The sequence below is a fragment of the Plecotus auritus genome (assembly GCF_963455305.1).
Source record: "Plecotus auritus genome assembly, chromosome: 8".
Lineage (NCBI taxonomy): Eukaryota > Metazoa > Chordata > Mammalia > Chiroptera > Vespertilionidae > Plecotus > Plecotus auritus.
In genome coordinates, this window is record NC_137782.1 from 113,055,322 (window position 1) to 113,081,717 (window position 26,396).

Genomic DNA, 26,396 nt, shown 5'->3' on the forward strand with positions numbered 1-26,396 from the left:
GAGGGTCACGGCATGGCCTAGCAGCTTGTCTGTGAACTGTATTTAAGATGAATGATGGCTCTTTTATGACCTTGCCCTGGTTCTGGGCACTGGCTGCCTGCCGAGTGGAAGCTTCCTTGGGCTCTTTTATATAACAGCAATAAAGATTCTAGCTGCCCTACAGACACAGCCAGAGCAACCGAAAGATGCCACAGTACAGCCTGAAAACACGCTTTCTTGTAAAAATAATAAATCGGGCAGGTTATGTGGCTAAACTGAATCACAAGTACCTAAGTAAACTTCATATCACTACAAAAATATTTACTGTGGATTCCTAGGTGTAGAAAGTGAACCCTCATTCTCATTCCTCTTGGGTAAACAAAGATAAAGGTCCATGGTAAGGAACCAGAGCCAAGGAAGTATAAGTAAGCTTTTTTTTAGAAATAATCTAGTAGTTCATCTCACTCAATCCAGAATCCTGTGTCAGTTAATGTTCAACTAAGAAGCAGACGACACGTTCCCATTAGGTTGACTCAGGAGAGTTTAATAACAGATTTATACAGGTGCAGGGGAGCCGCTGGGCTAGGGCAGCACCCAGAGCTCGCGACTGCAGCGGTAGGTTTGGAAAGAGGAGGGCAGGGAGTGGCTACTGGGTCCTAGAAGAGAAAGCTCTGTAGACAGGGCCACCTTAAAAGGAGCTATGACCTTCAGCCCAGGAACACAGAAATCCCAAGGTGATCCCACAGGAAGGCAGGCAGGGCCAAGACTATCTCTCCCTCCTCCCCCGCCCCCCCTCCTCCTCCCCCTCAACCTCTAGCAGGAGCTCTCTGTTCAGAACCTAACTGGACCCAGAGGGCAAGGATTCTACAGCAAGTTACTTCCAGATCCAGAGCAGTTTGGAGAGGGTGGTGAGTAGAGCTGGAGAGGTGAACAGATCCCATCTCTAACCCCTGTGACAGATGGTCACCAGCCTCTAGCCCAGTCCATCCGACTCAAGCCGCCCACTTGGCCCTACAGAGCCCCTGACAAGCCCCTGACTGCGGACACCATTCCTAGGCCGCTTTCCCAGACTCACACCGATTTAAAATGGAAAAAAGATTTTAACAGACTTCAGTAGAGAGGATAGACAGATGGGAAAAAAACAAAACAAAAAACCATGTGAACAGATTTCACTATCATTAGCCATGAGGGAAATGGCCCTTTTGCAATGGCAAAAACTAAAAAATATTGATAACACCAAGTGTTGGTGAGGACACTGATAAATGGGTCTCATACGCTGGGAATGTAAAGTTTCTTATAAAGTAAAACATACATTTACCATGTGACCCGGTCAATTCCCTCCTAGGTATTTACCCTAAAGCAGTGGTTCTCAGCTGCAGATGATGTTCGTTCCAACAGACATTTGGCAATGTCCACAGACATTTTGCTTGTCTTAACTGGGCGAATATGTGGACATTTATAAGTAGAGTCCAGGAATATTTCTAAAAACACCCTACAAAGCTCAGGGCAGCCCCCCTAAAAAAGAAGTATCTGGCCCAAATTGTCAACAGGGAAGATAAGATTGAGAAACTCTGCCCTCGAAAAAGAAAATGTATCCTATCTAATAAAAGAGTAATATGCAAATTAACCATCACTCCGCTACACCCACCAGCCACGCCCACCAGCCACGCCCACCAGCCAATCAGGAACGAATATGCAAATAAACCCAACCAAGATGACTATGGCCACAGAGAGCAGGAGGGAGACTTGGGTTTCCCTGGCAATGGAGGAAGCCAAGCTTTCCGCCTGCCCTTGCCAGCCTAGGCCTCCACTCATGGCTACAAAGATTCAATGATAGAAGATACATAAATCCAAACAGAAATGGTGGCAGCCACGGAGCTGGAAAGAGCAGGAGGCTAGGGTTGCCCCAGGAGATGGAGGAAGCCAAGCTTTCCGCACACCCTGGCTGGCCCAGGCCTCCGCTTAAAGCTACAAAGTTTCAATTATAGAAGATACATAAATCCCCCCAAAAATGGCTGCCGCCACGGAGCAAGCAGAAGGCTTGGCTCTGCTCCAGGCTACAAAGTTCCAATTGTAGAAGATAAATAAACCCCAGATACCAGGGCCTCTGCTTGGGTTGCCAGGGGGCGTGGCCGGACTGCAAACCACCCCAGGCCCCTTGCCCAGGCTGCCCCATACCCCAAGGGAACCCCCACCCTGATCCGGGACATCTGTCAGGGCAAACCAGCTGGCCCCCACCCGTGCACCAGGCCTCTATCCTATCTAATAAAAGAGTAATATGCAGATTGACCATCACTCCAACACACAAGATGGCTGCCCCCATGTGGTCAAACATCCTGCCCCCATGTGGACACAAGATGGCCAGCAGGGGAGGGCAGTTGGGAGGGACCAGGCCTGCAAGGGAGGGCAGTTGGGGGTGATCAAACCTGCAGGGGAGGGCATTTAGGGGTGACCAAGCCGGCAGAGGAGGGAAGTTGGGGGCGACCAGGCCTGTAGGGAAAGGCAGTTGGGAGGGACCCAGGCCTGCAGGGGAGGATAGTTAGGGGTAACCAGGCAGGCAGGGGAGGGCAGTTAGGGGCAAACAGGCTGGCAGGGAGCAGTTAGGCATCAATCAGGCTGGCAGGGGAGTGGTTAGGGGGTGATCAGGTTGGCTGGCAGAAGCGGTTAGGAGCAATCAGGAAGGCAGGCAGGCAAGCAGTTGGGAGCCAGCAGTCCAGGATTGTGAGAGGGATGTCTGACTGCCCAGTAGGATTGGGCCTAAATGGGAAGTCAGACATCCCTCGAGGGGTTCCACATTGGAAAGGGTGCAGGCTGGGCTGAGGGACACCCCCCCACCCCCAGTGCACAAATTTCGTGCATCGGGCCTCTAGTGTTTACATAATATAATAACCTGTACATGAATTGTTATAGCTGCTCTACTTACAATCAGCAAAAACTGAACAACCCAAATGGCCTTCACTGGTTAGACAGATAAAAAATTGTGGTACATCCACACCGTGGAATACTACTCAGCAATGAAAAAGAATAACTGTCGACATGTACAGGAACTTGGCTGACTCTTGAAGACATGCCAAGTGAAGAAAGTCAACATCCAAATATTACAAATTGTATTATTCCATTCACACAAGATTCTCAAAAAGACAAAGCTATGGTGATGGACAACATGTCATTGGTTCCCAGGGGTTAGCGGAAGAGGGAGAGGATGACTATAAAGCCACACAATGAAGGATTATTTTAGGCTGGTCAAATTGTTCTGTATCTTGGTTGTACTGGTAATTACAGGATTCTATCAATGTGTCGATATTCATAAAAGTATACACCCCTAAGCAAGGTCATTTTGCTGTATAATAATTAAAATGTATCATCTTTCTATGTACAGGCTCCTCCTCCTTGGTTACTGCGAACTCCAGGCCGAGAAGGCGACATCCTCTAATGGTTCCCTGTATTGAACCCTTGTCCCTGCTGTCCTCCCACTGGTGTCCTTGCCCCTTGTCTTCCTAGCTTCCCATAACAGTGTGCGCTTCCCTCTGTTACACATTCTGCCTCTTGGTGTAATTATTTGTCCATGTGACCATCTCCCTGACCACGGCGTGATCAGGAAGGCAGGACTTGTGACTCATGAATCCTGGAATTTCAGCAGTGCCCAGCCCAGCATCAGGGCTCACTGTGCAGTTGTGGGACTGAAAGCTCAGGGAGCCTGGGTTCCCAGGGACGTAAGCCCACTGGGACCAAGAACAGAAAAAATGGAGGTTGCCTGCGATTTATGACAAGTAGGCAGCCCATACCCATGGCCCAGGCTGCATAATAAGCAAGAAGCTGAAGCAGAAGGACCGAGTTGGACCTCTAGTGTCAGAGAAGATGAACAAAGCTTATTAATGCACGGTAGTACCAGCGTGATATCAGAACAGCTTCCCCAGCAACAACCCAGTTCTCTCACTGTGATAAAGTGCTCTGCCTTCTGCCTCAGACTTTAGCCTTGTGGGATCTGCATTGCTGCCTGGTAAAATTGATGGGCAGTGGTACCATCTCTTAGTTTAAGGAAATTCTCCCAGCATTAGCAAAAATCATTGGCTTTGCAATTTCTACAGGCATTCCTTGATTTAGGAACTTATGAAAAATTGGACCAGACTTGAACGATGCCCATGTCTATTGCATGCAGCTCACCTGCCCAGTATCCCCAGTGCCACCAGCTCCAGGTGAGAGCTCACACTTTCCAGAGGTGAGGACGTTTTATTTATTTCACTGGAAATGGGCAGAGGGGTCACCTTTAGTGTCCTTTTCTTTGTTTACCCAAGGAAGTTGTTGATGTCAGACTTCCCTTCCAAATGGCCTGCACTGTTAATTCATCTTTTAAAAAATCTAACCTCCTCAATATTTTTTGAGGCTTCTTAAAAGCCTCTCTTTTTGAGAAAGGGGACAGGCACAGCAGCTGGGACTTTGTGGTAGCTCAGAGGACTCTGGGAGAGGAGGGTCAGGATGAAGGGGATCGTTTCATTCTAAATCTTTGGGCACTGAAGAGCCCACCCCACACTCTGTGGCAGAGGAACCAGTCTCTCTCTGGGGGCTGAGTCTCACATTGGAGTCGTGATGGCCGTGTGCTGGCGTCATGGTGATCAAATGTGGAGGGCATGGTTGGAGGAGAGAGGCTACAGACAGCCAGCCCCTAGGTGTGTCCTATTTCATGCATCATTGGAAAAGCCTACACATACCTGTATCCAAATGGCAGGAAATAAAGAGTGCAGAAAATTCATCTGCAGGAAACAACAAACTTGACAGGCCTAAAGGAGACAGGAGGGAAAGCTCTGGCGAAGGTAACCGGGAGCCATCTTTTACCAGCCTGCTGAAGGCCCCCGGGCAGGGCGAGGCCAGATCTCAGCTGCTTCAGGATGCTGAGGGAAGACTGACAGGGAAATGCTCTCTCTTCTACTTGGGGGCTGACAGCTGGCTGCAGAGCCAAGCTTTCCTGCCTTACTGTCCGCTGTCTGTGGTGTTGCAGGGCACTGGCTTTACCAGGCCCAGGGCCACGGGGAAATTCAGAAAGCACAGCTTTGCAGGCAGATGGGAGACTACTCCCTCCTCCACAGTCCACTATGTAAATTGGCTCTGAACACACCCTTACTTTATGTAGACAGGTTAGGCATCATGTGGGGAAGCAGGTGCTTCTCTCTGAATTATATTAACACAGAATTGGCCCTAACTTTCTTCCACTCTCAATTTCCCATCTGTCCTTAACTTTGCAACTATCACCAGCACCCACCTGTCGTGATGAACTTGACCATCCTAGGTACTTCACAGAAGTGGAATCAGGCAGTATTTGTCCTTTTGTGACTGGCTGGAGTCACTTAGCATAATGTCTTCCTCAATTTCTTTCTTCAGTGTCTTTTACTTTTCTGAGAACAGGTCTTTTACATCCTTGGTTAAATTTATTCTTAGGTATTTTAGTTTAGTTCTAATATAATTGTAAATGGGTTTGTTTCTTAGTATCCCTTTTGGATAGGTCATTATCCTATATAATAAAAGGCTAATATGCAAATTGTCCCCTCGACTGGGAGTTCAACCAGGAATTCGACCAGGAGGTGGGGCTGGCTGGCCAACCTCCTGCAGCCCCTCCCCCCAGCCAGCCCAGCCCTATCGGCCCTGATTGGGGCAGGCCAGCCAGACTTCACCTGTGCACGAATTTGTGCACTGGGCCTCTAGTTGGTATATAAAATGCAACTGATTTTGGGATATTCAGTTTTTATCCTGCTACTTTACTGAATTAATTGACCAGTTCTAGTAATTTTTTGGTGGAATTTTTAGAGTTCTCTATATACAGTATGATGTCATCTGCAAATAATAACAGTTTTATGTCTTCCTTTCCAATGTGGATTTCTTTTATTTCTTCTTGTCTGATTGCTGTGGCTATGTTGAATAAAGGTGGTGAAAGCAGATATCCCTGTCTTGTTCCAATCTTAAGGGTAATGCTTGTAGTTTTTGCACACATTTTGAGTATGATGCTGGCTGTGTGTTTGTCATATATGGCTTTTATTACATTGAGGTACGTTCTCTCTATTCTGACTTTGTTAAGAGTTTTTATCATATACTAGAGGCCCAGTGCACGAAATTCATGTACTGGAGGGGGGGTGTCCCCCAGCCTGGCCTGTACCCTCAAACAGTGTGGAAGCCCCGCTATCGATCACCCTAAAGAAGTAGGCCCCACCCACCCATCCGAGGATCCTCAATGGATTGCCCCAAAGAGGTAGGCCAGAGCCAGGGGTCCTTGCCTCTGTGCTGCACATGCAGTATCAAGTCCCCGCTCACCAGCGTGTACCCGCTGCGCATACAGCCTCCTGGTGATGGATTGTTATGTCATGAGGGCATCACGATGTGAGGGTGTGACAACCACATAGGCTTTTATTAGTATAGATGGGTGCAGGATTTTATAAAATGCTTTTATTGCATTGACTGATGTGATTACGTGGTTTTTATCCTTCATTTTCTGTGTGTGGTATATCATGTTTATTAATTTGTGGATATATTACCAACTTTGCACCCCCAGAATAAATCCCACTTGATCATGCTGAATAATCTTTTTAATGTGTTGCAGGATCCGTTTGCTAGTATTTTGCTGAGGATTTTAGCATCTATTATCCATCAGGGATATTAGCTTATAATTTTCTTTCTTTATCTGGTTTTGGACTTAGGATAATGCTGGCCTTGTAATATGAGCTTATGAGTCTTCTGCCCTCTTAAATTTTTTGGAATAATTTGAGAAAGTTAGGTTTCAGTTCTTCTTCAAATGTTTGGTAAAATTTACCTGTGAAGCTATCTGATCCAGGACTTTCGTTTGTTGGGAGTTTTTAAAAATTATTATTATTAGTGCTTCAATTTCATTAGTTATACTCTATGTGTTCATATTCTCTGAATCATCCTGATTCAGTTTTGGAAGATATGACTTTAGGAAATTTATCCATTTCATCCAGATTGTCCAATATTTGGCATATTAGTTGTTCATATCATTTTCTTACAATCCTTTGTATTTCTTTGATATCAGTTGTTATTTCTCCTCTTTCATTTCTGATTTAATTTATTTAATTTATTCTTTTTTTCTTGATGAGTCTTGTTAAAGGTTTGTCAATCTTTGCAAAGAACCAGCTCTTGGTTTCATTGACCTTTTGTATTGTTATTTTAGACTCTATTTCATTTATTTCTGCTCTGATCTTTATTATTTCCTTCCTTCTACTGACTTTGGACTTTGGTTGTTGTTCTTTTCCAAGTGCCTTTAAGTGTAAGTTATATTGTTTATTTGAGATTTTTCTTGTTTCATGAGGAAGGCCTTTAATGCTATGAATTTCCCTCTTCGGACTACTTTTGCTATGTCCCATAGATTTGGGGTTGTTGTGTTCTCATTTTCATTTGTTTCAAGGTATCCTTTGATTTCTTCCTTGATATCATTGTTAAGCCATTCATTGCTTGCCACCAGGTCTTTGTGTGTTTTTCAAGTTTTTTCTTGTGATTGATTTCTAGTTTCATACCCTTATGGTAAGAAAAGATGCTTGATATTTCAATCCTCTTAAATTTATTGAGATCTGTTTTGTGCCCTAAAATGTAATCTATCCTACAAAATGTTCCATGTGCACTTGAAAATAATGTAAATGTTGCTGTTTTGGGGTAAAATGCACTGAAGCTGGCCTCTGGGTGTGTTGCTTCTGGGTCTCTTGGGAGGGACTTTGGTGTAAGCCAGTGTCAGTCACTGCCTATGACTGGCACTGGGCAACCTGTTTGGAGCTACAAAGCAAGCCACTGTCTGTGGCTGCCTCTCCTGGGCCTTGGTGTGCATGAGAAGGACCAACCTGTGCATGAAAGCTAGCTTTTACCAGTACCAAGCCCAGCAGCAGGCCAAAAAAAGTTTCAAGGAAACCCCAAAATCTGCCTAAGCCTTCCTCTGCTGCCAGCTGCCTGTTAGGCTTAGTCACTGAAAGAGCCTCTGATGGTACTCAAGTTACATGAAATAGATTCTCAGTGAGTCACCTGTTAGGGACAAGTAATGTTCACCAGATCAATACAGGTTCAAACTCATTGCCAGAGCTGGGTTTGAGGCCACTCAGCCAATGTCTCAGGGTATTCCAAGTCTAGTTGCTGCCCACTGGATACTTGCACACCTTTGTGATGTGGTGAGGTCTTAAGGAGTTGTCAGGGTGAGACCAGTAGAGTTTATTAGGCCCAACCAGATCAAGATTTGTCCATGTAAAGGGTAGGCTCTGAACCAATTGTGTGTGCGAGGTCAAAATGTCCCCCATTCTAGAGCCACACAAATCAGTCACTGACACTCCCCAAGTTTACCCAGACCTCTACACCCCAATCCAGGCACCTGACTCCTCAGCAGGGCACAAGCTCTGCTGGGAGAAACGACAAGAAGTCCAGAGGGTGGGGCTATTTGCATTCCCCCAGGCTGATGCCATATGGAGGGAAGTGTTCCACCCAGGAAAGATGATATCTGCAATGTGGGAGAAGAACTCAGCTCAGGGATCCTGGTGGCTGTCTCTTCAGTTCTCTCCCCAGAGCCACAAACCCCAGTCTCTACTCATGTGACTCTAGTCTGCTCTGACCCCCCTCCACTGGCACCCAGGGTGAGTGGCTGTAAGAGATTTTGTGCATTGGCCTTTTAAAAGGGTGCCTGTTGATTTTCACAGCCAGATATTATGTGGATGCCAGTCTTACTGTGACTTCTTCTATAAGTCCTTGGTTATAAGGCTCTTCTTCAGCTGGTCTTCAATTGGTTATTCAGGGCGATTGCTCTATATTTTAGTTGTAATTCCTGTTTGTCCTGTGAGGAGGAGTGTGTAACATCCATCTACTCTGCCACCATCTTGGGTCTTTAAAATGCTAAATACCAATATTCCAAAGTGTGATTAGTGAAACTATAATCTTTCCAGAAGCTACTTTGGGGGGGGGGGGGGGGAAAGCATTCTGCAGTTAAGCATTGAATAACTACTTTTCTCTTCCTCATAGAATTTTAAAATTACAAGTTCAATTTCCTTAGTAGTTCTATGGCTATTCAAATTATTTCATATCAAGTATGGTAATTTGTGTTTTTGAGGAATTGGTCCACTTCATCTAAGTTGCCAAATTTATGTGTGTAGAATGTTCTTAGAATTTCTTATCATTCTGATGTCTACAGGGTGTGTACTGATACCATGTTTCATCCCTCCTAATTAGTAATTTGTGTGTTCTCTTTGTTAGTCTTGTTACTAATCTTTTCACAAACCCACTCTTTGCTTCATTGTTTTTCTCTATTTTTTGTTTTAATTGCATTGACCTTTGCTCTTGGCTATTATTTCCTTCTTTCTGCTTTCTTTGGGTCTATTTTTCTCTCCATTTTTTTAGGCTCTTAAAGTGGTAGCTTAGGTTATTGATTTAAGGCTTTTCCCCTATTTCTTGTGAGCTATAAATTCCCCTCAGTGCTGCTTTAGTTCTGTCCACAAATTTGATATATTGAATTTTCATTTTCATCCAATTCAATGTATTTTTAAATTTCATTAGAAACTTTAAAAATTTTTAAGGTTTCCTTATTCCCCCATTGCCCCCTCCCATCCCCCCACTCATGCCCTTACCCCCCTGTTGTCTGTGTCCATTGGTTAGGCTAATCAATAAAGAAATGTAAAAAAAAAATTTTAAAATAAAATAATTTGAAACTAAAAAAAAAAAAAGGAAATGTAAAAAGCTAAAAAAATTTTTTTTTAAAGTTTACTTTATGTTTCAAGTGATGGTCTAACTTGGTATATGTTCCATGGGCAGATGGAAATAATGTAATTTGTTACTGGGTGGAGTGTCTATTAGATCCTGTTTGTCAATGGTCTTGAGTTTTTCTATCTAATTGTTCTACCAATTATCAAGAGAGGGGTGTTGAAATCTCCAACTATAATTATGTACTTGCTTTTATTTTCAGGTCTATAATGTTTTGATTCACATATTTTGCAGCTCTGATATTTGCTGTGTACACACTTAACAATGCTACATGTAACTTCTTGGTGAATTGACCTTTTTTTTATCATCATGTAATGTCTCCCTCTGTCTGTAGTAATTTTCTTTGCTCTGATGTCTACTTTATGTGTTGTTAATATAGCCACTTTTGCTTTCTTTTAATTAAAGTTTGGACAATAAATTTCTCTAGGTATTACTAGAACAACTAATAAAAAAGCTATTCAGAGAGACGTACCCCAAAATGCTATAGATAAATAAAAATGATACTGTAAAAAATGCTCAAGTACTGCATAGTTAGGCAAGAAAAACATAAATGAAAAACAGAGAGAACAAACAGAAATAAAAATAAAATGGCAATCTTAAGTCTAAGTATATGAATAATTATATTAAATGCAGTGTTCTAAATGCAACAATTGAAAACAGAGCTTGTATTTAAAAACATGAACAAATTACATGCTGCCTACAAAACCATATGCACATAGATTAAAAGTGAAAGGATGGAGCAACATTTCCAGTTCCCATCTGGGCGCAGGCGTGCCTGATTACCAGCAGGGGAGCTGCCCCAGTGTGAGTGCCCAGCTCCGCTGCCACGATTAGGCCCCTTCAGTGTGACTTCCCACGTGGCTTTAGTGCTCACATGCCCTTTGCTGTGTGCAGCGAAATCTGCTACCCTCAGCCACGTGGCAATTCTGTCAATGTCTGATATTTCTGTCATTGAAGCTCCCTGATAGAATGCCCCCAATTCTAGGTAAGTCACTCAAGAAGGGTCTCCTGGGCACTTCAGCATCTTGAGAGCCCCTGCTCCCTTCTCCCACTAACTTCAGCCCCTTCTCCCACTAACTCCTGCCCCCTTCTCCCACTAACTCCTGCCCCCTTCTCCCACTAACTCCTGCCCCCTTCTCCCACTAACTCCTGCCCCCTTCTCCCACTAACTCCTGCCCCCTTCTCCCACTAACTCCTGCCCCCTTCTCCCACTAACTCCTGCCCCCTTCTCCCACTAACTCCTGCCCCCTTCTCCCACTAACTCCTGCCCCCTTCTCCCACTAACTCCTGCTCCCTTCTCCCACTAACTCCTGCTCCCTTCTCCCACTAACTCCTGCCCCCTTCTCCCACTAACTCCTGCCCCCTTCTCCCACTAACTCCTGCCCCCTTCTCCCACTAACTCCTGCTCCCTTCTCTCACTAACTCCTCCTCCCTTCTCCCACTAACTCCTCCTCCCTTCTCCCACTAACTCCTCCTCCCTTCTCCCACTAACTTCAGTCCCCTTGGAGTCAAATTTTGCTGTTTCCCACACGTGGCTTTCACCAAATCCTTCTAATTTTCTTATTTGTCTCAAGCCATGTCCTTACCTGCCCTCCACCCTGTCTCCTAGAACAGCCCGAAATGAAATCTGCCCCCGACAGCTGTGCACAGAGGAAGGGGGCAGAGTGCTCAGGAAGGGACACCCTGCAGGTGTCCTGGGCCAAGTCCACAGGCCAGGCCCCCAGCATGTGCTTCCCATGCTCAGGGAAGCACTGCTTTTCCCAACACTGGGATTTCCGCTCCCAGCAGGTCTCCACTTAGAGATTCATTCTGATGATTGATAAAGAAGGGTCAAGAGCAGAGTAGGTGTAATGGCCTCGCCGATGCTGCCATCCTCCCCTATAACTGTTTGCTCGTCTTAGCCAGGCACAGGGAGGGCTTGCACCTGTGGCGTTTGGCCTGGGTAAACACTGGTCCATTTCCCCTGGCAGGGGATCTTTGTGAAGGAGATGGATGAACTGCGCAGAGCAGAAATCCCTATGCCTTTCCCTTCCTAATTCCCCACCAACCATCTCACTCTCTATCCTGACCCCTGGCCTGGACACCATGCTCTCAAAACAATTCTGGAGCAACTATTAGCTGCTGATGGCTTCCCTCTCAGAGATACCTGATTTTGACATTAGCCTCTAGAAGTCAGGGAAGTTTTACAAGCTAAAGGAAGGGATATTGAACGCTGTAATTCCAAGAGAGGTATAGCATGCTGGAAAAATGTGCACAGCACAGCAAGAATGGAAGGTCTGAGCACCCCTCCCCTGGAGAGGCAGCTGTCGGGTCCCCTGCTTTGGCAGCCTGCTCTCAGGGCATGCATGAGTGCACCCGAAACACTCTATAAATGGAAAACACAGAACACAGCTCTCGCACTGACCCCACCAGTAAACAGAGTGGAGCCCACACTGTTGGTTCATTTAACTTCCTGCAGGGACAGAGGCTTAGTTCAAATGCCCCCCCACCCCCCCGCGAGGCTGCTCTAAACCCATGCTGAGGTGGGCTCCCTAGAGGAGTGCTCCGCCGGCAGCCTCCCTGCCCTCCCTGTCCCTGCCTCACGGGGATGCCCATGTGCTTGCTTCGTGGGGTGCGATAAAGTGCCAGTTTCAGTCATTAGTTGGGAAACTACCTGAAGATGAGGCCTTATTGATTGTAGCACCCCAGGGCCTAGCACAATACCTGGCACATAGTAGGTACTCATAAATGTTTCGGAAGAGGCACCGTGGCAGATGGTGCAGACAGCCACCAAAATAGCTCCTCTGTTGCCTTATTGTGGAACCTGAAATTCTACCATTTGGCATTTATTCCTTTAATTTACAAAGTTAGTCCTATGAACCCAAGATTCCGTTCCAAAATAACGACTTCACTGGGAGGGAGAACCGTCACTGAGGTTTTGGAGGGTTGCTTTGAGATGAGCCCTGCAGAACCTTGACAGGGCAAACTTGTGAGGAATAAGGGGGTGGAGGCATTCTGGGGTCTCAATGGCACAGAGATAAGGAATAAGAGAAAAACCTTTATCACTAGGAGGGTAGGTCTGAAACTCTGCTTGTAGTCACTTGTACCTCTTTTCGCTTATTAAATGAAAAAAAAAAAAGAAACATATTCAGGTGAGCCAGGTACTAGAAACACACTTCCTGGCACATAATGGTATTCAGTACACATTTATGGAATGACCTATCCTAGGAACGTTGTCAGCCACACACTCACTTCTCCGTTAGTGGGAGTAGGCGGAGGGAAAAGAGCCGGGGATAAGGACTGGGATTCTCCCTCGTGGGCCCTGCTGCCCTTCATGATCTGGGCCAGCGGAAGCCACCACAGCACTGGCCCTGCTCATCCGGCACTGGGCTTGGAAATTCAGTCACACCCCAGATGACAACCCTCTTCTGTGTGGGAGGCAGATCCCATGACCAGCCCCACATGGCTGAGTGGAGGCTGTGGGCAGGCCTGTGGCACACACAGGATATCAGCTCCTGCCTGTGGCTCAGGGGCCCAGGATGCTCCCACAGGCAAGGCCAGGGGCCACCATGGAGTCAGTGGGCATGAAAGAGCCACTCGCACAGAGAGGACATACCTAAGTCACAGTCTTCCCTGCGCTTTTGAGAGGTGCTTGTAACTGAGTACCGGCTGCGAGGCTTGGTGCTTAAACTAGCTGCCACCTACACACGCTGAGAAAAGGAAGAAAGAGCAGTTAGAATGCAGGAAAGAGGGAAAAACCCCACCTCGCCCACTCGACAGGCTCGCCCAGCCGCTGCCAGCCGCCGTGAGGCAGGGACAGTCCCCTGCATCGCCTGCTTCGGAGCCGGGTTGTGTGGTGAGCTCCCATCAGCCTGAAGAGGCTGAGGCCTTCTCTACAGCACAAAGGCAGGCAGAGACCCTGCAAGGGTCTGAAGCTGAACCTGCTCCTGGGGCCCAGCTGTGTGGAGGCCGTGGGCAGGGGCGGGCTGTGGGAGAGGTGGCGAGGAAAGGGTCTTTGTGACAATGGCAATTTAAGGGATACCAGACCACTGGCTTGTGGGCTTTCTAAACCTTCTGAGGGGAGGGGAAATCAGTGGAGCGGTCATGCGGAAATATGTCTTTCTCCTCAAACGCAGCCATTCCCATGAAAGTTAAAGCCGCTTCTTGTCCTTGTGAAAACCCGCATCCGAACAGCCCAGGCCCACTAGGCTGGGAGAAAATGCCTGTTGCTGGGAAGAAGCTGTATTTTGTAAACCTGTAGGACGGAGGGGCTGCGTCACGTCATTCACTGGGGACTTCTGATTTCAAGAAGGACTCAAGTGTGTCCAATTTCCTAGAACATCGTTAGACAGAGAAAGGGCTCGGTCTGGCCCAACCAGAGGCAGAGGCCCTGGGAAAGCGCGGCCCGGCATGCTGCCGCCCCCATCTGCCCAGCACCCGCTGCTTGGGGCAGCGTTACTATGTGGCCACGCTCCAGCCCCGCTCCCTCGTCAGCGGCGACTTCCTGGGGAATGTCTGCAGCTCTCCTCCACCTGGGCCTCAGCACCTGGCCACTGTGCCACCCGCTCCGACGCTGCACCTGCCAGCAGGCTGACAGCAGACCTATAACAGCTCTGCATGTGCCTCACACCGCGCCCCAGACAGTGCTCCTCTGCCCGCATCCCACTGCCCTGCTGGAGCGTTGTCACCGCTGCAGCCGGGACAGCCCTGCCAAGCCCGCAGCCTGGGGAACAGAGACCCAGGTGGTGCTGCTGTTGCCATGCAGGCAGCTTGGTTCTTGACACTGTTTCTGTAGCAGGGGGGTGTGATATCGGGTCCTACCACACGGGGTCTCCAGCCGAGGCCTCAGGCGCAGTGGGCCTGCACTGCGAGTGCATCGTGCGGAATGTTCCGGGCACTGGCTCAGCATCACTAGAGTGCTCTGAGTCAGCCCTGGTCTCTGTCCTGCTCCAGTTCTGAGATCAGCCAGAACTCCTTGGGCTGACTCGTGCCTCCTGTGCAGGGAGCGGCACTTAGGAGGGTCATTCCCTGCCCAGGCCTCCTGCTCACTCTCCTAAGGAGGCAGGGAAGGCTCATCCCCAGAGGCACCCAGCTGGGCTGCTCCAGAAGTGCTGCGGAAAACTCTGAGAGCCACATGAGGAAGCTGATCACTTCTATTTGATTTAGAAAATGATTGCAGACTGGCACTGAGAGGCCAGTCTTCCTGACAACTCCCTTTCATTCGCTTTTAAGAGGAGACAGTTCTGGTGAGGGTGGGGGTGGGGTAAGGGTGGGGGTGGGGGTAGGATCATCTGGGCCAGGCACTGGGAGCCCGGCAGGCAGGGTAGAGCTGGTTGACCGAGGGAGGGATTTTGGACTTGACTCAAAACCAGGCTAACCCAGTGCCCTGGTGTGCTGACAGTCATGGCTGATGACCGGCATCTAAGCTTCGTTTTATGGTGCCCTTTTCACTCCCAAGAGTCCAGGTTTGAATGACGTGCTCTGCGATCACCCTCGTCCACAGCACAGAGGAGTTATGGCCAGAAGTGAATGCAGAGGGCGGCATGACAAACAGGGGACTTCAGGAACATGGACTGGGAGAAGGAGAGGCAGGCAGTGAAGGGCCAGGCTCGTGCACTCTCCAGGATGTTTAGAAAGGCAGGGTTGCTGGCCATGCCCAGGCCCAGCTTTGCAGAGTATGGATGCTGGATGGGTCCTTGGACTCATCCAATTCACCTCTTTTCCCAGAAGACGGGTAAGGGCTAAAACAGAGAACAGTGACCTGCCCATGGCCACCCTGGTGCCTGCCGAGCAGGGTCAGGAGCTGCCCCTGGGAGCAGGCCCAGGTGCTCTGCTCTGGGACAGAGGAAAAGGGACTGACTCTGAAAGACGCTGTAAAGGGTGAATAGATGTCCTGGGTCTGGCGTGACAGCCCCAGGACAGGGGAGAGTCACAGACTGTCCCATGGCTCTGGGCTAAGGAGGGAGGATAGAGGCGGGGGAGGGGCTGAGACCTGCAGAAATGCTGGGTGTGGGACCAAAGCTGATCTGCAGCCACAGCAGAGTGTGGAGCGAGGCAGTGGGCTCTGTGGGCCGTGGCAGTGAGGGCCGAGCAGACTCCCTGCTAGTAGAACTAGGAATGAAAGAAGAAACAGGGAAGTGTGGAGGCAGAAGTAAATTGATGAAGTCTGAATCTTTTGTACCGTTCAAATAGTGGTGGAATCTCACTGATAGGCAAACCCCAATGACAGCTGGCACGCCCTCAGCATCTCTGTCCTAGCCCTTTAGCAGGGCTCAGGTGGGAGATTCGAAGGTGCCAACAGCCTTGACTTCTACTCAGGAGATGGGGAAACCGTGCCCTGGAGAAGCGAGCTCGCTCCTGTCCATGACCTCTGCGAACGGGCGTGGTGGGCAGCAAGCCAGAGCGACACGGCACACCTGTGGTTTCATCACAGTCTCACCACCCGAGTGGCTCTGGTGTGGTGGGGAGTGGGGTGAGCCTGGTCACTGGGGTGGGGATCCCAGGAAGAAGCCCAGCCCAAGGGCCTCAGTTCCCTGCCTGCTAATTCAAGGTGTGGTGGTGCAGTCACACCCCGCCTCCCATCCTCCTGGCCATCAGATGAAGGCTTCTGTCTCTGCCAGCCCGTGAGTCCTAACCTCACTCGGCAGGAGGCACAGCTGCACATCGACCTCCTGCAGTGGCTCTGCAGCCTGCACCCCACAGTCAGAGCACCTGTTCACAGGTCTCAGTGACCTCTGACTGCGGAGGGATGCAACAGATGGCATGCAGAGTACCATTTTAAAACACCATATTCCATCCAGATCAGCATCTTTTGCCTGCAACCACTTTTCTCCCAATGAGGTTGAGTTTGATATTTCAGTGTGCCTGCAGGTAACCTGCCGTGAACAGCTCACCCATGAAGCACACACACAACTGCAGGCGGGGTGTAGCCAGTGTCCCACATCACCCGAGCCAACTGTCCCACATTTCAGTACAGAAATCCTGCCCACCACTCACTTCCATACCCACAGGGCGCGCTCCAATATCTGACATAAAACCTCAGTCTCCTGAAAGAAAATCACAAATAGTTTCAGTATATTTGAACCGAGCTCACATCTTCCTTCAGTGAAACTGCTTTGATGATGCCTGTTTAAATATCTGCAAATATTGAGAAAACGCCCACAGACACCGTCCTCGGCTGCCACGGTCTCACAGTCTGCAGAAGCCAACGTGGGGCACGCACACTGCGTGTCACTGCAGACAGGCACGTTCCAGACGTTAGACTCAGGACTGGAGGCCTGGCCCCTGATGCCAGCTCCAGGCCCTGCCCTCTCTACCCGGCATGACCTGAGACGCCCATGTGCCTTGCTGCAGGCACGCAGCACGCAGCACCGGGAAGATGGGAAAGGGCAGGAGACGATGCTGGACAGCACAGGAGGACAGCGGCCAAGGCTCTGTGTCCTTGTCACCTGGAAGAGTGACGGGGTAAAGAGGTGAGTGTCTGGGCCCCACTGCTGCTCGAGGCCATGGAAACACATGCTGTGCCTGGCTTTGAAATCCTTGGGAATTGGTCTCAGTGGGGAACCAGAGCTCAGTGTGCAAAACCGCAAAATGCCAAGAAGAGTTTATGGCTGAGGGTGTGCCACTCAAAGTGGGTGCATGATGCCAGGTCTCCCAGGCAAACCCAATAGATTTGGTGTCAGCACTTCTTTATTATAAGATTAACATCACTGAAAGCAAGAAAAAAAAAAAAGGCAGACCAGAAATATCACCTCTTAGGCAAATGAGCTGAAAATCCCTTACAGTGACACACTGCTTTTTCCACTCCCTTCTCAAGCCAGAGGACACCTGGCATGGCGTTTAGGTGAAGAAACGGAATTCCTGGCACACACGGTTTCCTGAGGACGCAGAAAATAGTGACATCACGGAAATGCGTGTGTCTCCAGGACGGCCCGAGCCCTGTGCCCAGGTGAGAACACGCGCCTTAGTTGTGAGTGGAAAAGTACACATGTACCTCTGTGATTTGTGGGTAAGTCCCTGCCGTTTTCTGCCTCAAAGACAAAGTTTTATTTAAATGGACGTTGGGTGCTGGCCAGGTTTCCCACACTTTGGCTCACCTGTGTGCACAGCCGAAATGTAGGTTACACCCCACCTGTGCTACTTGGTCATTCAGAAGGAGATGAAAGGATTGTTCCCAAGAAAAAAAGAAGCCTGTTTACATTCCAGGTCAAGGAATCTACGACCTAAGCCTCCCTTTCCAGGGGTGAGAATGAGCAGCCTCATTTGTGCAGCCTTCCCCACGGCGACTAAAAGTGAGGCTGTGGCAGACGCGGGGCGCATGAGACCTTTGTCTTAATTAACAAGCACGGTGAGAGTCAGGGAGTTTGGCCAAGCCTCATAAATCTGCTGAAAGAATCAAGACTCTGTCAGAGAAGCTTAACTAGAACCAACCGAGCCCTCCGGAGAATTAACAGACTCCCCGCTAGTGGCTGACACCCACTCTCCTGTCACTTGTCGGAGCTCCGTGGACATGGCTGTGCTCATTAACCAGCAACCCTCCTCCCGCCGATGACAAGTTTATCCCCGCCGAGCACAGAATCCAGAGATGATAAATTTACTCCTGCTGGTACAAATGAAGCTCTCCTCTGGCCAGTCACAGCGCTGCCGGCTCTAAGGAAATCGGGCTTCGTGTGATAACCTACCTTCCTCAGCAGAGCCTAGTCCTCGTGGTCGGGACAGCGGCACCCTGCCAGGGAGAATTGCTCTCACGTCGCTGGGAGGGAGAGTGGCCGCCCTCAGGTCAGCGGGCACAATGACAGCCGAGCACGTGGCCATTGTCACCAGCCAGACTCCATCCTAGACCACGGGGGAGTCCTGGGTTCAGCCACCACGGGGCCCGTCCTGTCCCCCAAAGGCCCACAGTACCCCATTTCCTGTAGCCTCCCTCGCTGCACCTGCCTTTGACGATCCGGCTGAACTTCCTGTCCCAGCCTCCCATCGTGACTCCCGCAGCTGTAAGTTTTCTCTTGGTCTGAATGCGCCATGCTCCCAGTGTCGATTCATGCAGACTGCCCGCCCTGGCCAAATGTTTAAGTCACGTTTCCCCAACCATTCTTCTCCCACACAATGGCCAGGACAACCTCAGGAAGGCTTGCAAAATATGTTTTAACAATCCATTCAAGTTGCTGTGACAGCTCGAGCAATCCTAGCCCAGACAATTTATACACATGACACCCACCCTCTTCCCATCAGGGGCCCAGTTTCATCCAAGGCCCGCTCACAGGGGCACCCCTTTGTGCTTTGGCCCAAGTAAGCCCCGACCCACAGATCGCTTCCCAGCATGCTATTTGGACTGTGCTGTTCCACTTGGAAATGCCCCCAGCGGTCCCTGCCACCCTTGGATTTAAACCCACTTCTCCCAACAGGCATTCAGGCTTCGCCTTGGTCAGCCACCAGACGAGCCTCTTATTCCCAGACTCAGAGCTGCTGTTCACACTGCACCTGTCATACCCGTCACTGCCGTCTGCCACCACAGCCCTACCTCTTGCCTCTGGGCCCCACAAAGCTGCCCTCCTTGGAACCCCGCAGGCCTGCACATCCGACCTCTCACCGCCACTGGCCTCCCGGGACCAGCTCAGCGCACTCGCCCGCTCACAGCTGAGGGACACGCCAAGTCCGCTGTTCTGACCCCAAGAATGTCATGTTTATAGACGCAGGTATTTTAATGAGAATTGTATCAGCAGCAATGAATTCTCACTAGTTAAGCATTTTTGGAGTCATTTTTATAATTTTCAGTGTTACTTACAAATAAAGTTCTTCAGTTTTCATCTATGATAAATTACGCTGCGTGGCCTTAACTGGTGTCAGTTTGCTCTTGTGCTGAGAATTTCCTCCACGTCTAAACTTTTCCTCTTGTCCAACCACAGTGCTCAGGACCCACAGAGGCTGGGCATCACCAGGGCCCATGTCATGTCCATGGTTAGAGCCAAGGTGAATCACATAGAATCTTAAGTTTTAAAAAAATTTAAACATTTTAAAAAGAGTTAAGAATTGAAGCATGATTTGCTCATAAAATGGCTCAACAGAAACCTGGAGTACGTGCTGAGAGCCTGAACTCTGTGAGTGTCCTGAGGCGCTGCCCTCACCCACTGGAGCACACAGCCCCTGACAGGCGGCCCCACCATGGGCCCTGCTTTGGACCTTTGGAAGTCGGCTTCCTTATTTGGTGAAGGTCTGTGCTGTGACTGGGAATCTAAACACTTGCTACTTGGCTGCTAGGTTCTCACCCCTTCGCCCTCTCTGAGGCCCACCTCCACGTCTCCTGTACCCACCACTGGACTCCACTGTGACATTCCTTGTTGCTCAGAAGACGTGGCACCCAATCGAGCAGCTGATACCTTGAATTTTACATTCAATCTAGACCAGTTGGCTCCCAGGCCTAGACCACCCTTTCCCCATGTTCCCATTTCTGTGGGACGGTCACCACCAGTCACCAGGCCTGCCTCCCCGCACCCCCAGGCTGCCGACTCTCCCTGCACAGTGTCTTAGGGTGTGCCCCTGCCCACGGCACCGGTGTACTTCCTCTCTGCAGATCCCTTCCAACTTGATGCCCAGCCTCTCTCTCCCGCCACCTTGCCCACTGCTGCCACCATGCAAAACCCGGCTCTGCCAGGGCCGCATGCCTTTCCCCACCTCCTGGTCTTAGCCTCTCTTCCCTGGGGCAAACCACGCTTTCTGACGTATCCTCACTATCGCTACTCCAGGCTCAGGCCTTGGCCCACACAATCCTCTCCCTGTCACCGTCCACCTGGTAAGTCCTACCCCTCTCCGGGGCCCAGCTGGTGCAGCAGTCACCAGCACAGGCCTAGTCAGATGGACCGGACTCTAAGTCCTCATCCACCACCTCCAGCTGCTGTCCTCAGACACCTCACATCCTCTCACCGAGCCTCCGTCTCCTCGTCAGTCCTCCGTGCAGACTGGGCCCTGGCGTGAGGAGGGCTGGGAGGCTGTCTCGGGCCTGGCATCAGCACCCTGTCCCGGGCACCTTTAAGAAGCTTTCTCAGACATTCCCGGCCACACTGATTCCTTCCTGTCGACATTTCGGTGTGGCTCGCACACACTGGGGTTTTCTTTTTAGATCTTCCTTTAGTTTTTAGCTGCGGATGCTAAGCTGTCTCAGGGGTGAGACTGTGAGCTCCTGAGGACAGTCTGTGTCTCCTGTCCTATGACCCGGTTTTGTGGAACTGGACTGCAGTGCATGTGGGCTCGGGCCCCGGCTGCTGAGTGTCATGGGTAAGCACCTCCCGCACTTTCTGCACCAACAACAGCCAACTTTCCAGGTCAGGCCAAGAGGAAGCCGGGCTCCTGGCCTCTGGCTGTCCCCTAGCCCTGGTGTCAGTGTGACACGTGCTCCACCGCCCGCCCTGGACTCTTGGCCGCCCGCCCTGATGGACCCTGAGCCCGGAGAGAGGGGCAGGCACCGCGGCAGCTCCTCTCCGAGGCCTGTGCGGCCACGCGGCCTGACCCCCATTCACCACGACACACTGACATTTCACTCCTGCTCCCGCCTCCCTCCTCAACTTAAGTAGGAAAAAAAACACTCAAAATGAAAGCATTTGTGGTCTCTGCTCTGTCTTTGTTGCTGATTCAAGGGCTGGCTGCCCGGTGAGAGGGAGGGGTGCGCAGAGCAAGCTCCTGAAGGCCAGAACCCTCTCTGCCTCCCTCCCTCCCCCGCCCTGCAGGCTGCTCCTGAGAGACTGAGGCCGAAACCTTGTCCTTGATTCGACATCAGCTGTGATGACTGCTCATCAGTGTCCCAATGCCGCAAGCACGTCCATAGGGGACGCAGAGGCCTGCATCTGAGTCTCGTTCCCCCGGGCTTGACCTTTGCACCTGGTCTGACCGAAGCCAGGCCATGCACACTCCGAGAGAAGTCCCCCCTCTGCACGCGAGCTGCCGGGCTGGGCGTCAGTGTGTACAGCAGCCCCTCCCCGCAGCCCCTTGTGAGAGGGACACAGGACTTTGTAACATGGAAAGACATCGAACTCAAGGAAATGGCTGCGCCCAGAATAGCTTTCCTGATGACATGTTGATGCAAATGTTGGGGGTGGGGGCGTAAGACACCAAACGCACCATGGAGCGTATCTTCTCTGTGAAATGCGCCTGGTGTGGCGGGGACAGCGGGTCGGGCTGACCTTGAACATGGCACAGGAGCTCAGACATCCGGTCTCAGAATGCTCTTTCACCTCCTCTCAATCCCTATGACAGGAGCCTGGGGAACGGGGTCCTGCCCAGGTGCCAAGCTTTAGCGAGCCGTGCTCTGGCATCCCTCCAGTGCAGCCTTTCCCAGGGGCATGGGCAATGCCCTCCCCCCACCCCCGGAGCCCACACCCTGCTTCTCCAGGTGCCCAGGGATCACAAGGGCATGCTTCCCGGCACAAATAGCTGGAGCCTCTTCCCTGGGGACACGCTCCTCCTCCTGGGCTGGGCACTCCAGGCCCCAGGGGTGGCCATGGTCAGCTGCTGGCGGGGCACAGGCAGACCCTGGGCGTCGACACTGGAGGGTACGCACAGTGTGTGTGTGTGGGGGGGAGGGGGATGGTAGTGGGAGCAGTGGGTGAGCAGTGAGGCCTGTCCCAGCTGTGGGTCCACACCCCATCAGGAGCCCGAGGATTCCATATTCGAGCCCTGCCTTCTGCATGAGTGAAGACCCATGTGCCCAGGAAAATGGAGTGTTTTCTTCAAACACTTCCCTCCTCAACTTAAGTAGGAAAAAAAACACTCAAAATGAAAGCATCTGTGGTCTCGTGCGCGTTCCTCTTGCCCCTCACAGCGTGGGCAGGTGTGCGCCAGAGTGAAGACCTACGCCGACACAGGCTGGCCCGGCTCTTCAAAGCCAGGCCCTCCGTTAGTCCCGGGAAAGTGTTGGGTCCGGCGGGAGAACAAGGCCTTCACCTCACACGGCTCCTGGGAGGATGAGGACCAGCCTCTCCTCAGAGGCAGCAGAAATGTGGAGGCCGCCACCTGCCCAGGTCAGCGGGTCCCACCTGCAGGGATGTGCCGGCTGAGCACCAGGGGCCAGCTGTGCCCTGGGCAGTGCCCTCCAAGGCGAAGGCTTTCCTGGCACCAGGGCAGTGGGTCCCACGTCCCCGGCCTGAGCCGGCCTCTCCCTGGGAGCCCCGAAGGTCAGGCTCACCTGTGCCCACGTCCAGGGTCCTGGCCGGGAACTCTGCTATTCTGTGGCACAAGGTGGGCCACGGCGAGGCTGTCCCCAGCCCTCTCTCTCCTGTGTGTGTGGCAGCAGTGCCCTCAGCTCATCTTGCAGAACTGTCACTCCAGGCTTCTGAAGTCCCTCACCCACCCCTTCTTTGCAACAGGGAGATGTTGAAAGGGCGAGCGACGGGAGGCCTTCGGATTGCAAGAAGAACCCTTGCTTTGCTTTCAGAATCAGCAGAGGGGAGCAGGGCCTTGTAGCTTCTTGGCAACTGGCAGTTGTGGGGTTCCGGCCTCCTGCCATCGGGATGTGAAGACAGGGTGTGGAGCTGCCCGCAGGGCCTCCATGCCAGACGAGGGCCCAGGCCCTGCCCCCTGCCTGCTCCACTGTGGCCACAGGCCCGCTCCTCCTTCCGGCTACAACATCTGCTGCAGAAGGCTGGCAAGACATGGATGTGCCACACCCCCGTCTGCGACCACGTCTGGGGCACAGCGAGAGCGCATGGGCGCTCCCTGTCCGGCAGACATGCTCTGGTTCCCTGCACTAGGTCTTTCGACCGAGTACCGGGACCTCGACACCCCACAGGCTCGCCTCCTCCACGATGAGAGGGGCCCTGCTTCCCCAGTGCAGACCCCCTCTTTCAATCCCCCGCTACTACCTCCTTGCAGATCCTCGTCCTCTTCCTTGCTGGTCACACTTGGTCTACCCCCTCGGCCCACCCCACCCAGGGCCTCTTTCTCCAAGGCATCATGGCCCTGGGCCAGGAGAAGTTCCCTCACAGAGCTTGCACGTGAAGTCGCTCTCCAGCCCCATCCCTTGGCGGCATCCTACTGTCCACCCAGCAAAGGCCACGCTTTGTGATGAAGTGTTCCGCGCACCCACCACTCTCCCAGCCCTCTGTCCCAATGTTCACTAGTGTTTCCGCCCCCCCCCCCCCACCCCATCCCCGCTCCACCAAACACTTCTCCTCTGGTGGAGCAGGGGCTTGGGCAGTTCCTGGATGAGTCCTTCACTTTGTCACCTTCTCCCGTGTCCACACCGTAGTCCCTCCGACAAGGCACTGTAAATTTCCCCCTTTGGGATCCTATTCATACTTCAAGGCCTAATCCCAAGAGACCTTCCAAAAGCCATCTAGGGGTCCTGTGACATCTGTGACTCCCTGCACCTCTCACAGGCTCATCACATCTTACTCCCCCTGCTACGCTGAAAAGCGTCCTGAGTCATCCTAGCCCAAAGCCTTGCAAATAAGAGGCACTGAAAATTTTATCAGCAAATAAATATCTTCCCCCACTCCTTTGACATGTGTAAGGACCCTGCCCAGGAAGAGGCAGTGTGGACGAGTAGGGACACCCTTTCCAGGCAGGCAAAGGGCCAGTTTGGCCAGGCCCTGGGATGGAGCAGCAAAGGGTCTCACTGACATCTTGGAAACCTTGGTCCTCGTCTGAGCCTTGGGAGAGAGATGCGATGACTGGCCGCCAAGTTCCAGATGTGAGCAGTTCTGCAGGGGCGGGGGCAGCCGTGGGAGGGGCCAAGCCCTGTCAGCAGTGTCTGGGCCTGGAGGACAGTGGCTTCTCTCTCTCCAAGCATGAGCATCACACGCCATCTCCTCTTCCTCCTCGGGATCTTTCCTGCAGAGCTGCTGGGAAGGGAGCCGCCTGCGGTCCTTGGCTCTGGTCAGGCATGACTGCATGAGACTCACCCTGGTGGCGTCAGGTGGCGTCAGGTGGCCATTCACTCGGCAGAGATGAGGGCGCAGCTCCCTGGGCCTCCTTCATGTGCGCGGAGGCTGCCGTCCTCAGATGACGGGGTACTCCCCCCTCATTCCACGTGGCCTGGCTCACCAGGCGCCACTTGAGAGAGAAATTCTGAGTGATTTTTTGGGCAAAAAATTTACAGTAAATAGCTTCATCGATCTCTAATTACACAGAAGCAAAGTGAAATTTCCCACCAAAATGTCAGTATCCACCCCTCGATACACCAGACCCGGGGTGCCGAACATCAGGAAAGGAAGGTGAACACCGGTGAGACGTTGGTTTGCGTTACCTTGCGGTCACTTCCCCTCTACCCGCCGGGCCACTTTAAGTGTATTTCAACCCGTGCCAAACGATCACCCCACAGAGGCTCGAATGCTTCTTTTTTCCTCTGCTGTTCTCACGTTTCTGAGTAAAAGCCATCATTTTCAAGTTAATAGAGCATTATGTTTTCTCTGCAAATAAAATCCCATAACTCATAAGCAGAGGGAGAGGCAACTGCAGCACAGGAGACACAGGGCTATTTTTCCTCCTGACATTTGGGATCTACGCTGGGTTAAAAATGATGTTTTTATCTCCGGTGATTTATCAAACTCCAGATTTCATAAAAGATTAACAGATGCACTGAAGAAAGAATACATCATCTTAATGCTTCATTTTGACACTGTGGGTATCTAAAAAGCATGTGTATCAAAGATCTCCCCTCCAAAAACCCCATAGTCGCCATGATTTACACATTTAATTCTTGTTTTTAAAACACACTCCAAGAGAGAACATGCCAGGAGGCACCTTCAAGACAATGGTCACACTTGAAACATGCAGATTATTTATAGACAAAATACTCAAAGAACTGAAAGAAAATCTGGTCACCAACAGGCAGTTGCTTTTTCTATGTTTTTCTGTAGCCCATTTTGGTTTTTGTGTGGGTGGCTCATGTGAACTCAAAGGTTATTTGCTCAATGTTTTGTGAGACTAGAACATGTTGTCCTTTAGAACCTAAATTTAAGTGAACGTGTACTGCAAATACGCTTCACTTTAGGACATGAGCCATGGGACCTTTTTTTTTTTTAACATAAAATCCTACCTGGAATTGCTATGATAGAGAAGAGTTCCTAGGCTCCTACTTTCATCAGTTTAGAAGGTCTTATTCTCAACAGAAAAATCACAATGTGAAGTTGCACAGTACAAATGGCTCCTTTCCTGTTTTTGTGTTAGCTCTGCCTGCCGCCTGGGTGCTGACCAGCCTTGTTTTGAAATGTCCTAGGCTCCAGGCTGAGGGCTCAGTGTGGATGCACATTGGACCTCCGTGGCGCATCACACAAGGCGCAAAGGAGCAAATCTGCCTCACAAGCAAGGAGGCTCAGGTTCTTGCCTCCGTGGAGTGCTGAGCTCCCAGGTCAGGTCCAACAAGCACGGAGAGGCCCCGCCAGGGGGGCAGAGGACAGCCGTCTGTTGGGATGTGAATCCTCCTGGTGCTGTGTGACCCTGGGTAACTGATTTAACCTCTCTGTGCCTTAGCTTCCTCAGGTGGGCCCTGTTTGGCTGGTGTCCTTCCCTCGCTGGTTTCGTGGGGAGTAGGCAGTGCTCAGCCACTACATTTTGCCCAGGCCGTGTGTTAGCTCTCCCATGATGCTAAGGCCCTAGGGCTCCCACACATTTTTTTTTTTTTTCATTAATCCTCACAGAAAGCTCGTGAGATAGAAAATAAGAGGCATTATTCAGAGTCAAACACAGTAAGAGTCCTGAAAGGCAGTCAGGCCAGTTTTAAT

At 50.9% G+C, this 26,396-nt stretch overlaps 1 protein-coding gene across 1 annotated transcript in view; it reads right to left on the reverse strand.

Moving 5' to 3' along the window:
* The window catches only part of ACOXL (acyl-CoA oxidase like), a gene marked incomplete at both ends in the record, with an annotated part of 274,096 nt that overhangs the window by 30,357 nt on the left and 217,343 nt on the right, over window positions 1-26,396 (reverse strand). Inside the window, 3 exon segments of the mRNA XM_080684941.1 lie at window positions 18,366-18,380; window positions 18,384-18,428; window positions 18,432-18,436. Of these exon segments, the coding sequence (XP_080541067.1) occupies window positions 18,366-18,380; window positions 18,384-18,428; window positions 18,432-18,436 (65 nt within the window).